The sequence below is a fragment of the Brassica rapa genome, chromosome A01 (genome assembly GCF_000309985.2).
Source record: "Brassica rapa cultivar Chiifu-401-42 chromosome A01, CAAS_Brap_v3.01, whole genome shotgun sequence".
Classification (NCBI taxonomy): Eukaryota; Viridiplantae; Streptophyta; class Magnoliopsida; order Brassicales; family Brassicaceae; genus Brassica; species Brassica rapa.
In genome coordinates, this window is record NC_024795.2 from 27,274,372 (window position 1) to 27,288,669 (window position 14,298).

The 14,298-nt window shown below is 34.8% G+C and overlaps 1 protein-coding gene, 1 long non-coding RNA gene and 1 pseudogene across 5 annotated transcripts; all 3 read left to right on the forward strand.

The window, feature by feature from the left end:
* Positions 1-551: 551 nt before the first annotated feature.
* On the forward strand, positions 552-3,884 carry LOC103847809. Of its 4 annotated transcripts, none has more exons than XR_004451430.1 (7): positions 552-2,005; positions 2,072-2,333; positions 2,410-2,655; positions 2,761-2,880; positions 2,976-3,090; positions 3,176-3,356; positions 3,512-3,884. It is a non-coding gene; the product is annotated as an uncharacterized LOC103847809 (long non-coding RNA). The 4 variants fall into 4 exon arrangements; XR_004451428.1 differs by having other exon boundaries at positions 554-2,005; positions 2,753-2,880; XR_004451429.1 differs by having other exon boundaries at positions 1,429-2,005; positions 2,410-2,434; positions 2,727-2,880.
* Positions 3,885-9,063: 5,179 nt separating this feature from the next.
* On the forward strand, positions 9,064-9,946 carry LOC103847816 (germin-like protein subfamily 3 member 2). Its single transcript, XM_009124878.3, has one exon. The coding sequence runs from the start codon at positions 9,126-9,128 to the stop codon at positions 9,804-9,806; it is 681 nt and encodes a 226-aa protein (XP_009123126.1). The 5' UTR covers positions 9,064-9,125; the 3' UTR covers positions 9,807-9,946.
* Positions 9,947-10,971: 1,025 nt separating this feature from the next.
* Positions 10,972-14,148, forward strand: LOC103847827 (annotated as a pseudogene).
* Positions 14,149-14,298: the final 150 nt, after the last annotated feature.

The following is a 14,298-nucleotide window of genomic DNA, read 5'->3' on the forward strand; positions in this document are numbered from 1 at the left end:
AATTTAATATTTTTTATAACTTAGTGCGTTATTTTTTCTATATATGAGTAATATTATTTACATTTTTTTTCATTGGACAAAGCTTTTATTATTTTTAACTAAATAATAATATTAATATTAAAATTAATACAACTTAAACAATAAAAATAACAAATGTAAGTTGGAATTTTTATTCTTCTTCTTGAATTTTGCTTACTTTTTAGTTCTTAAGTAGATAACTAGATCTCGATCCACGCAAACCACGCGGGTTTTTGTTTTTATTTATTTTTGTATAAATATTTTGTTTTCAATTCTAAATTGGTATATATTATAATATATATGTGTCTATCAATTTTTAAAACATAATAAGTTTACTGTATATTTTTCATTGAATAGATTGTTTTAAACTTTCACGTGTATTTGTATCTTCTTCTATATATATATTTTCGGATTATTATTTCATTATTAAAATTGTAACTATATATATATAGATTTAGTAAAATATTTTTTTATTGTCATATTCAAAAATATTGTAACATTTCACAAATTTAGAAAGTTTTTAAAAAATTAAACTTTTTGTTTCATAGATTTATATTATCGAGTAAATAATTAAACATTTAGTTTTTGTTTAATTTTTAAAATAAACTATAGAGTTTAAAATTTGTTTTCATTGGTTTAAGGTAGTAAAGATTAATCATTGTTAGATAATATGATTTTTATTATTAAAAAAAAACTTTATAATTTTAAAAGTTAACATCGACAAATGTTTAAATGATTAACATACGGAGGTATAGTATTACAACATTAAATTATATATATTTAATTTATATTTTCTATAAATTCAATGAATCATCTATGGTTTAAATCCAATTATTGACAGTCCAATAAAAGTTTCTAGTATACCCAAAATTTAAATGATAAGATTAGATATTAAATGTAACATGACTTTATAGAAATATGTCCACTAGATACGTTTTTAAAAATATCACACATAAATTAAAGTTGTGACTTCTGTTTTAATATATAAGATGAGTAATGAGTACTGTTGTTAAGTAGAGTAATGGTCTCTCTTGTTCAAATTCCATTTAGATCTCTCTTTGTTTACAATAAATGCATGACACTCATCAAAATATCCAACTTTGATGTGGCTGCAGTGCCTACTCTTTTGATTTAGAGAAGAATTGTCTTCTTGCTAAGATCCTTGTGATTTTTATTTTATTTTTGCTTTCTTTTGTATAGTTGTTTACATATATCGTATGTTGCATTGAAATTTGTCTAGCAATATAAACGGAAAGTAACTTATTAAATTAATAATGCATTTTAGTTCAGAAACAAACTAAAAATGTATTAATGTAAGGTTTATGTTTTCAAATCTTTGGTTATTTGATTGAATGTCTTATTGTCGTTGTGTACCTATCTTAAGTAGAGTTTTGTCTCTCACTCCTTGCGCCACGTCATCAGGTAGAGGAGGGCAAATTCTGACACGTTTCATCCATTAAAACAATCTGCGTCTGAAACTGTGTCTTGTCTGTAATGGGTTTTCTGTCTCATCTTCCGATTGGTTTTCAATACTTATTATCAGGCCCAGTTTCATCTTGTGGTTGGCCCTGTGAATTATTAGGTTTTTTTTCATCGTCTTCTCACCTTCTCTTTCGTATGTTTGAATCTGATTTCTCCAGTATCCTAGAGCTTCAATCAACTCACGTAACTTAATGTCCTTGAATATAAAGCCACTACTCCCACTGTAAAGCATTAACTCGACCTCTTAGCATCCAAAGTAACCGCCTGAAGCTAGCAGTATAAATAATCCCTCTAGCAACGATGAACAGAAAAACCTCACTGAGATCCAGAAGAAAAGTTTGTTCTACTTATCGACGATGGCGAATTTCTTCATCCTCCTTGCTGATTTTAAATTCGGTTGCTGTTCCAACACTTCTGAGGTTCGTTTGCCGATGTTTGGGAGACCAGGAATGTGAGGAAAGGCGATGAACGACTGAGTCTTGACATGCTACTCATTGATGAGCAGGTAAGCACTTCCGTCTCTGATTAAACTTGACGTTAACATCGATTCTGATTTTCTCCTTTCAAACAGCCAACGATTATGCAAGGATCTGTTAGTTCGAGTCGCATACCCAAATTCAGGAACCCCCCTTCAACGAAGGTTCTGTCTACACGCTCAACTGTTTCGATGTAACCCGGACTAACCCCAATTTCCGATTGTCTATGCCCCCCTCTCAATACGGTAAGTTCCAAAAAATTAACAGATCCCGTTAGGCCCAGACCTACTGAACTGTTTCGATTCCGACCACACGACAAGTTACTTGCACTGGCAAGCACCAACAAACAACTTCCTGGTATGTATCTTGAATTTGAGTAGTGTATGTGATTTTTTGATAGCATGTGTTAACATAAACTCATTAAACGTAACAGCTGCAGGAAAAGAAGAGTTTGACAAGTAAGTTCCCTTACCCTAATTAGATAAATGCAACTTTGGTCTACTCCTAATGAAATAAAATTTCCTTTTTGTTGACTGTCTTTCCATGCTCATACACTTACATATTGACAAGTAATGGTACAAACTATACAGCGTCTTCGTTAAAGGTGGTTCATGCCCATTGAACCTCTTACCGTTTCTGAGCTTAACCAATTTATTATTGCTACTGACCCTCAGTTGAAGTCTTGTCAATTTAAATTTAAATCATTTGATATTATTCTTCTGATTTGTGTACTTCTTCTACACTTGACAGATAATTATTTTTTTCTGTACGGCTAGAAATTCAGCAAGATGACGGTTGGTGTTATATTGACTGTGGTGGGTGTTCAAAGAAACTTTTCCAAGAGATATCTTCATTCACATGCCTCGCATGTAATGAAACTAATGTTGCGGCTGCCCTCAAATAAGTAATTTGGATCTGTGTATCTTTCCCCGTAATAGAAGCAAATGCCATATGTTTCCAGACACTAATGTTGTAGTAATATCCTTTCCCTTACAATAGGTACCGGATGATATTTACTGTCTCAGACGACACTGATACAACGGCTTTCCTTGGTTTTGATATGGAGGTAGCTAGACTGCCGAACATTCAGGCTTCTCAGGCTGCACAGATTGTGGTATCACCTATAATCAACCACGCTATTAATTTTTACTATTACTTTGCGTAATGATTCATGTATAATTCTGTTAACCGGTTTGCAGGGAATAAGTGTTGATGCTTAGAGGTTGATAGTGAACTACCCCGCTCCCTTTCTGAGAATGTTGGGACTGCCTACACCTTCCTGCTCAGATTAAAGGATTTCAATTTAACTTTAAAGCACCAAACCTTCACATTTCTCGTATTTTCCCGGCGTGAGAGCTTGCACCTATGCTAGCCTTTGTGGTTAATTTTTTGTCTCTTTACCTAATGTGAATTTGCTGATATCTAAAATATTTGATCTCTCCCCATCCTTTGTTGTAAATGTTGATCTCTTTGCCTAATGTAAATTTGCTGCTATCTAAAATATATAACCTCTGTGTTTGTTGCCTTATTAATAGGAAGGTGCACAGGTCCTTGAAGCAGCGAAACCTGAAGTTATGGCATAAGGTTCAGAGCCCAAAGTTGATAACACTTGCAATGTTGGAGACAAGCTATCTACATCTGATGGTTCACTTGCCGGACGTACAGCATCAGAGAAAGAACAAACTGCTTCGGATGAGAATGCTCCTAAGAAAGCACGTTTGGAATGAGTCCACTACTAGGACTTTAACAACCACGTCTTCTCTTTTTTTTTTTTTAACTCACCACGTCTTCTCTTTATCTAATAATGCATTAGCATCTCTTACTTTTCTTTTAATCTATTTCCCTTTTTTATTAAACTCAGTGTAGTGGTTGTTGTTTCGATTAGTAATAAAGCATCTTTTCAATTTCGTTTAAATCTATTCCTCTTTTTTTCTAAAAAACCTCAGCGTCTTGGTTGTGGTTCCAATTAGTAATGCAAATCATTTCCAAATAAAACATTAACATCACGTGTATATGTAAAGTCGGTAATCATGCACTCTTGCATATAACGTAGAACTTATTAACACTTGCAGTGCTTATAAAGCCGTTTAGGTTACATACTAATGTTAACTTTCAAATGGCAGACAGACTAAATACAGATCTTGCATCACATCTTTTTCCTACACTCTATGTTGTTCAGGACAAGCTATAACCTCCATGATGTTCAAGCATATGTTCTGGTTTGTTTTCTTTGTCAATGATATGTGGTTTTGTGTGTCAAAACCCTTTGTCAAACTCTAATCCCTGTAACACAAATTCTCAAAGGCGATGCTAAAAGACGCCACTTGTGACGACCTGATCTCATAAGACCGTAACGATCAGGTGAACCAATGAATCTAATATATTCATTTTGGAAACCGAGTATTAATTTACCATAGTTTTTCCTTTTATATATACAATTTACGCAAGTCCTGAGACGTGCGTGGACATGGTGTCAGAGGCGTGCCTACAGTGTATTGAAAAATACATTCGCTTTAGACCCCCGATTAATATAAATTTTTTAAGGTCCTAAAATTTAAAATAATTTATAATCTAATGGTTCAGACTTATTTTTTAAAAAACCTTTCTACATAGTAGACTAACTAACCTTTAGAATTCATGTATTTTTTTTCCTATATGACATAATATAGCATAAACTTATATGACATAATATATCATAATTTTATTCTTTTACAGCGTTAGATTTGTGTATTTGGTGAAAGCGATATATCATATTGCAAAATTGTTTTTATAGTAGTTGTAATAAGTTTATTTTTAAAATTTGTCTTAGGCCCCTAAGACCCTCGCACGGCATGGTGTAGATGGAAAAGGAAGAATCCATCTCTGACTTACGTTCAAATCTGTCTCTATTCGTTTGTTTTGGCTATGTAACAAAGCTTATATATAAAATAAAAGCAAGAGGATTACGAGGACATTGTTGGAGCCTTGGAGGATGGAAGCGAAGCTGGGAGAAGTGCTTCAAGTGAACATACATGGGGAATTTTTAAGAAAAAAAATCTGTGTCTGCTTCTTCAGATTAACTGATTTTGAATGTTCTTCAATCTAAGTTTCATGTACCTTCAGTGAATTCGGTTTAGCTATGGAAACTGGATTTGTTTTTTGGTTCAATTTTTGTTTTCCGTCACATTTTGTTTTAAACTTGATGAGTAATCCAAAAGTTATCACCTTTGGCCTTTTTAAGTTTAGATTTCGATGGCCCTCGGTTGCAACCAGATATGCGGCGACATATTGGTCTTTTCCTTAACATAAACCAGTCAAAGATGGTGTCGTTGCGATTTATTCACTTCTTTGCTTTATTTTCTCTATTTAGCATCAAACACCAGAACTCCATCCGCATTTGAGTGTTTTTTTTAAGGCACAATGGTTCGTACAACTAACAAGTGTGTATAAAATGTTGCAGGTAAGCAACCAATATGAGGCTTGCAACAGTTTCTTGGGTTCAACTTCCATGCCAAATGGTCTCTGGCTAATATAGATCAGCCTCTTGGACTACACTCTAGAAAAAAAGGTTCACCTCCTTTCAGAAAACAGAGCCTCAAAGCATTTAGCTATGGACGTTCCTGATTTCAGCCATGTCACTACACGCCACAACCACACAACATTTTGCCGTCTTTTACACCAAAACTATCACTTCAATGCACACATACAATGACATATCAACTGATGGTTCAAAATTAAACGATCAGTCACCCAACATTTTTTTTTCAAATGATCCACATACTACTTAAGATAACTCAAAATCACTCTCTCTTGAATACAAACTTTCTGCCGGGGTGGACTGAACTGTGGTGTTTAAAGTCAACAATCCCGCGCGAAGCGCGGACAAACCCCTAGTATGCTTATAAAAATGACAATTCATGTTAGTACAATATTTTGTTTTTATTTTGAAGTTATGATTTTTATATATCAAATCCCTGCCTTCACAGTAGCACAACTCTCTGAAGTAATGGAGGTTCTTAAGACAAAAAAAAAAAAAAAAAAAACTATCTAATAGCTTGCGCCTCCCTTGGACTTAAGAAAGTTGGATGTGGCTTCTCTGGGGATCATCAGCTTGTGAATGCAGGTCGTGCAGTTTCTCTTTCAAGATGCTGGCTTCAGTTCTGAAGAACTGTATATTTCCAAATGTTCGGTTTTGCTCATAGCATTAAACTTTTTTATCAAAACTTCCAAGGGCTGAATCTCGTTTGCTCCTTTGGGAATTTTGTTAACATAGAAGCAATGAAACTCAAACTGATATGCCCGTGGTTAGGTTACTTGGACGAATCACTAATCACTAATCATCTCTGATTATAGGCCTGCCGCCTGCGTTTCCTTGCATCATTGGCTTATATAAATATTAATTAAAAAATTTACCTCATTGGAAGTATTTCATAACTAAAAAAAAACAGAAAATATTATATTATTAGATGAATATTTTAACTAGTAAGAAACTCACCCAAAAATATCTCAATTTTATAAATGGTAAGATATTTTTGCTGAGATATTCCTAATGCTAATGCTCTAAGGTTTGCATCAAAACATGCCAAATGTCACAAGTTGTATGATACTTAGTTGGGTCACCCCCACGGGCTGACACAGGTAATAACTGGGTGTGGCATGTACTCCACACTATTTTTGATTTTTTCTAGGGCTGTTCAATATGGTAAAATCGAACCGTACCGAACCGAACCGAACCGAAATAGATAATATGGTTTGGTTTTGGTATATACCATATAAACCGAATGGATATAATTTTATAGAAACCGTAGGATTTGGATATGGTTTGGTATATAACCGATTAAACCGAATAAACCGAACAAAACCGATTAAAAGTAGAAACATGTAAATATATATCTATTTTATAATAATACATGAAAATCTATTTGTTACATAAGTTAAATTTGTGTTAATAACTATTACCATAATTTTATAGTAATAAAAAGCCTTAATTTGTAAAACACTTGAATTATAACGAAATAACAATACATCGCAATTCAGACATCTTATTTTCTAAGTCTTTTTTTATTTTTTTTGCTTTATTTTAGTCTTTACTAAATGAATATGAAGATTATAAATTTGATGGACAATAATTAATGGAAATTTTTCAATTGAAAAAGCATGACTTTAATGAACACTAAATATGGAAGAGTGAAAAAACTTTTCTTTCATGTTTCTGTTCTGTTTCATATTTTTATTTTCAAAATTTCAAACTTTGATTTTAGTTATAAATTTGATTATTTTATTTGATGGTAGAAGCATTTTTACTTTTTTGTTCATTTATTTGAACATGTCATATATTTTTAATAAATGACGGTGTTGACAATATGACTCTAAAATTCATATAATATGATCTCAAACAAAATAATTATGTTTTTTGGTATAAAACCGAATAAACCGAAAACCGACGGTATATAAACCGAACCGAACCGAAGTAAATATGGATTTAGAATGGTAGTTATATTTTACTAACCGAAATACCGAAAACCAAAAAAAACCGAACCGAAACCGAACCGATAACCGGATTGAACACCCCTAATTTTTTCCTTTATAATTATTGTATAATTTATGTAGGTGCCCTCGATCAAAATATTTGTTATAGTGCATGCCCCATATTAAATAAAAGGCTGGATCCGCCCCTGGTCACCCCGGTCCAAAATGCATATTTGGCACAGGAGAAAACATGTCGTCCTCCTTTCTCAAACCGTATAATTAATGAATTGGGCTTTTAAATGTGAGAATAATGTATCTCTTATATAAAATGTTAATGAGATGTGAAAAGTAGATGGTATATAGTTTATGATAAGGTGAGACGTGATCGATGCATGTGAAAGTGAGAGTAGCTAGGAAGTAAAGAAACCTATGAAAGAGAAGAAGAAAACTTGATTTAAAACAACATTGGTTGATCACTTGTTTTGAATGATACAGTAGAAAATAAAAAGCTTTGTGGTGTGTTAACCATCAACCAATGCTTTAAGTAACATACTTAGCAAGGTAACAAACAAGAAATCGTTTGTTACATACCTAGTTTTAAAACTTTCACTATTACTGCATACTAGGATGGTTATATGTTATGTAAATTCAACTAAAAGTGTATCATTGCTTGCATCAGTGAAATGCACCCGTGACGGTTTGGTTTATGAACCTTTCGAAGAAGTCAACAAAAACATATAGAGTAAGATATTTTGAGTACACTAACGAGTAATTCTGGTTACCTATTGTGCCCAATCACAGCAAATAATATATGTAAGACATTGTAGATATATACAAAACATAATGATGATAGGAAAGTGGGAACTGTTGTTTGTTCATTATTATATGTCATAATTATTAACTTCATTCACAAGCAAATCCAGCAGTCCATCGCATGCCCTTCAAATATCATTGTCTTTCAGTCACTTCTTCTGAGATGTATCTACTTGGTAATATTACGGTGGATATGTAAGAGGTTACTAAAGACTTACCAACTTGACTATCATTTGAATATTTTTCTTCAAATTCTAGTATTTATCTTTGTTAAAATTTGGCTGTGAATCTCTATAACTTTTTTTAATAAGAACAATAGTTTGCTCTGAATAGAGATTTGGCCCACTAATCTATCTTTTTCTAAGCTTTTACCACCGAAAAGCGATGTTTATGTGTCTAGGCATGCCTTAATAGTAATACAATTTTAAACACATAACGAAAAGCATAGGCAACAATGCATCATTTTGGATATTATGTAATTATTCATCATGGAGTGCGCAAAGATCACGCCTAATACGTGCCTATGTTTCAGCCTATGTCACCACATCAAGACTCTTTGCTAATTTGGTTAAGCCTTAATCAAATCACAATAAATCGCGGGCGTGTCGGGATCGAAGCCTTTTACTCCGGTTAATTTTATTCACATAAATTTTATATGGAAGAACGGTAAGTACGATTGAATTTATCAATCAAGCCATACCAGCTTACCCACCTTCATAACCGTCGTCTATTTGATAAATACCAAAACTATTTTCAATGTTTTGCATACAGTGTACCCGAATTTGAGCCGGTTTAACCACATTTTCTCATTTGCTTCCTTCAAATAAATGCCTATATAAACCGGACACAAGACAAGTCTCCTTCACGCCTCAAAATCAAAGTAAGAAGATGGAAGCAAACACTATGTTTCTTACAAAAGCTCTTCTTCTTATCTGTTTCAGAGTCTGGTTCACATTAGCTTCTGACCCCGACCCGATCCAAGACTTCTGTATACCAAAACCAATCACATCTCCTCATCACCATCCCTTCTCCACAAATCTCCCATGCAAAAACTCCTCCGAACTAACCACCGAAGATTTCATCTTTTCCGGCTTTAAAACCCCTGGAAACTTCTCCGATACCGGGCTAGCCACGGTCCCCGTAAACCCGACAACCTTCCCGGGCCTTAACACACTGGGTTTGTCGTTTGTCCGGGCTGATCTCAAACCCGGAGCTATAAACCCGCCACATTACCATCCTAGGGCCACTGAAGTAGCCCACGTGGTTAAAGGACGGGTTTACTCCGGTTTTGTGGACTCTAACAATAAAGTCTACGCTAAAGTTATGGAAGAGGGAGAGATGATGGTGTACCCAAAAGGGCTAGTGCATTTTCAGATGAACGTGGGAGATGTTACGGCCACGATTCTAGGAGGACTTAATAGCCAAAGCCCCGGGATTCAGAAGATACCGTCGGTTGTTTTTGGGTCAGGGATCAATGAGGAGTTGCTTGTGAAAGCTTTTGGGCTGAGTCTTGAGCAGATTGGTACTTTGAAGAAAAGATTTAATCCTGTGATGTCTAATGAACATTGATGTTTTCTCTTAAACGAGATTATATTATATGCAACTTATAAGTTAATAGATCTTTATGCGTCCTTGGGCATAACGTTATTTATACTTTTTGAGCCTCAAAAGTTTTATCTATATATGCCTTCATGTTTTTCGGGAGAACATCTTAAACCATGCATGTTTTATATGTGTATATAATCTTCTTTCTGCTTGGATTATCTCTATCTATTATCACGACCTACATTTAACATTTCAAATCCTAAATTACTACACTAATTTAGTTAGCACTAAGAAGTCATACCCCAAATAAACTTTTCCATGTCACTGTTCTAAAATTTCATAATGTCCAAACTTAATTAAGAAGACTCATATCCACAAAACACATCAAGGTCAATCCATGCTAGTAGTTTATTTACAAGTCCTTAAGGCTATATATATAAACTGCTCTTCCCCTCAAACGTATCCAATGTATGGTTATAGTACATTGATTGCGTGTAACTTTGAACATATGTAGTAGTATCACGTTCTAACTTTGAAACCGTGTCACAATGTATCAAGATCTAAAACAAACTAGATCTCGACGGGTTTTTGTTTTTATTTATTTTTATATAAATATTTTGTTTTCAATTTTAAATTAGTATATATTATAATATATATGTGTCTATCAATTTTTAAAACATAATAATTAATAAGTTTACGGTATATTTTTTCATTGAATAGATTGTTTCAAACTTTCACATGTATTTGTATTTTCTTCTATATATTTTTTTGGATTATTATTTCATTATTAAATCGTAACTGTATATATAAAGATTAGTAAAATATTTTTGTATTGTCATATTCAAAGATATTGTAACATTTCACAAATTTAGAAAGTTTTTTTAAAAAATAAACTTTTCGGTTCATAGATTTATATTATCGAGTAAATAATTAAACATTTACTTTTTGTTTAATTTTTAAAATAAACTATATAGTTTAAAATTTGTTTTTATTGGTTTAAGGTAGCAAAGATTAATCATTGTTAGATAATATGATTTTTGTTATTTTAAAATTTTTTTTTATAATTTTAAAAGTTAACATCGACAAATATTTAAGATATAGAGGTATAGTATTACAACATTAAATTACATCTACTTAATTTGTACTATCTATAAATCCAATGGATCATCTATTGTTTAAATCCAATTATTGATAGCCCAATAAAAAATGTTGGTAGACTCAAAATTTAAATAATAAGATTAGAGATTAAATATAACTTTTAAGGAATTTGTATATTAAGTTTATTTTTTTTTAAATCACACAAGATTGTGAGTCATGTTTTAATATATAAGTAGGCAAACATAGAAAATAAAAATTTCAGAAGAAAACATACAAAAGAATCGGGTACGAGTCTGTACATTAAAGTGGGCTACAGATAATTGACCAAACTAAGTTCTAGAGGTAAAAGGGAATAGTTGAAGCCCAAAATGGCATGCGGTTATTTAAATGCGGTTTAGTATTATAATTCTGTACCGGTATTTCCGGTTTGATAGATCCTCGATAATCGATATCACTTCCCTCCACAGTCACTACCCTGACATGGATCAGCCCCGGCAAATCTCTCCGGCGTCTCAACCACCGGAAACACCGTCTAAACCGTCGAGTACGACCTCGTAACCAGCGGTTTTATCACAGATTCAGAAAACACTTTCCACCAATCCGAGTCCCAACTCCTTCTTCTCCAACCCCGCCGTCACAATCGCTCAGTCCAAACCCTAATCCCTCTCCGGTGACATCTCCGGCGACGCAACAGCAGCAACATATCCCCCAGTATTTGGCGCGACCTCCTCCACTCTCGTATTCAAGACCATAGCAGCAACATTCCTCTGACACTCATTTCTCATCTGCATCTTCGCCATTGCTATCTTCCTCATCAGCTCCGGCGTCCTCTTCGTCGTCTCCGCCTCTTACTGGGAATCAAAAGGTGGTATGGAGATTGGCGTTCCAGCTTCCCCGATTCCGAGCCCCTCTCAGACTCCGCCTTCTGCTTTCCCGTGATCTTCTGGGCAGCAATACGGCGGGTCGGGTCGTGGAACAGTCGGAATGTCAGAAGCTACATCCAATACAAGTCTCCCGCAGGTGAATTTTCAAAGAATTGTGATTGTTATAGCTCAGAAGATGCTACAACTTTGTTTTGTGTGTTCAGGTTAGGTTGATGCAAGGATCACAAGGAGTTTGGGATGATGGGGAGTATTGGCTCAATGTTATCTGCAGCTGTAGCATAACCGTGTTGATCATTTTGCATTGGTTCATCTCTTCTTTCATTGTTACTTTGTGTTCCTTTTTATAAACTTGATAATGAATAGAACTTTGTTTGCAAACTCTTTTCTTACGGCAGAACTTTCGAGGGCATATAGCCTTATGAGACCTTCATCTATTGGCTCTCCTGGGTGTCCAATCTAATGGTGCAGCACAACAAAGCTTGCATGCAACTAATCAACCGTGGTTATCATCTTCAACGCAAGGGAAGCCGCCTTTAGCACCCCCTTCGTATAGACCGCTAGTAAACAATCCCTCCATGCACCACAGATCTCATGTTCCTCATCAACATCTTTCCACGTCACCATCGACTTCACAGCCTCAAGAGCAACTTCAACAATTGATATCTCCGCAGCAACCTTTTACCTCACCCACATCAACCGACCCCTGTCCAAGGTTCAGAAAATCAGAAAGCTACCCTTTGGCAATGCCAGCCCAACCTCCTATGCCTCAACCAGGGAACCAAGCTAAAACAGTTTCATCTGTGAATGAGGAGTCTGATGATCGTATCCTGGGAAAAAGAAGCATTGATGAGCTATTTCAGCAGGTATCCACTGACCTCTCTTTAATTTCTCAACCCTGGGATTCCATTTTGCGTATTAACCGCATAACAGATTATTATTCTCACTCTCGCGGCTTGATTCTCACATAATGAATAGTTGATGTTCTGCACTCAACCTCCCTGCATGATATCCATTGATCATCTGAATTTAGTATGTCTTGTCTATCCACAGATTGATCCATCAGAGAAATTGGATCCAGAGGTTGAAGCCACCCTTGCCGATATTGCTGAAGACTTTGTGGAGGCAGTAAGTAGCTCACACCCCTTTGTTTTCCAACACGCTATATGTGAATATTGTGATCAAGAGAAATTTTTTATCTCTCTGATGGGTTTATTTCTCTAACTCCAACTCGTTGTGTATCTTTCTATGCAGATCACAACTTTTGGCTAAGGACATCTTGCTCCATGTTGGTTAGTTCTGCTTGTGCCCGTTTCTTTTGATTTCTGTTTCCAGTCACAATGTTTAATCTCGGTTTGGTATCTCTTTTCCTTAAATGTACAAAGAACTGGAATATCAGGCCTCCTGGTTTTAGCAGTGACGAGATCAAGACATTTCGAAAGCCAGTAAGAATCATTTTACATATTTTTTGTGTAATCAACTTGCCCAAAGTAGCTTCCTAACGCCTTTGGTTCTTTTCTTTGATAATGATTAGCAGCTGACAACAGATATTCACAAAGAGAGACTTGCCGCTGTAAGTTATTACCGTTAAAAGCACACATGATGTAATAGCAACCCATATTAAGCAACTGAGTAGGAAAATAGCTTATATATTGAAGTTTTTCTTGTGTTGTGGGCTTTGAAGACAAAGACGTCTGTGACGGTAACTGAAGCAGCAAACGCCAGGAATCCATTCAGGCACGGGACGGCTAATGCAAGAGGCGGTCAGGCAAAGACGCCTGCTAAATCCCTTGGCCTCTACAACTTCTAATCACTGATGTTTTGGATGAACCCTCCAATCTTCTCTGGTAGGTAATTTTACATTTTGTAACTTCATCTATCTAGATATCACAGTCCCAAAATAACTACAGGCATTGGGGGTTCCAGCGTTTAGATCCTAATTTTTAAGCAAAGTATCTTATCACCTTATGCTTTTTGCAAAGAACAAAAGTATAGGAACAGAGAGGAATAAGAGAAGAGAGGTGGTCCTTACTAGCTGGGTATTCTCCATTAAACAGATTCTTCTGATACAGTTTAATCTTCCGTAGCTCTGATCAAATTTTACAATGCTTTTGCCTGATTCCTTGTCTTGGTTTATGGATTCAAAACGTACAAATGCTAATCAATACGTGATGGTGAGTAGAGAGAAACAGAGAGTGTGCTTGATGGAAAAGGAATGGAGGGAAGAGTGAGGGTAAATAAGTTTCATTGTTAAGATCACTGTTTTTTTGTTACTCTTACCAGATTGTTCTGTCTTGAGTCAAAGAGTGAGCGCGCTCAACTGTGTCTGGCAGATAGAGGGATAGTGAAATGGATAAAATTGGAATTCTCATCCACAAGTTAGACCTTAATCAAAGTATCAGTGGTGTGTAATTAATTTATTACTAATTAGAGAGAAAAAATCTAATGCACGCCGGATTAAATAGCAAGAAAAATAATTAAAAAAAAGTGATTACTGGTGGAAAACATTATTTGAATCTTTAATTTTAAAAAAACTA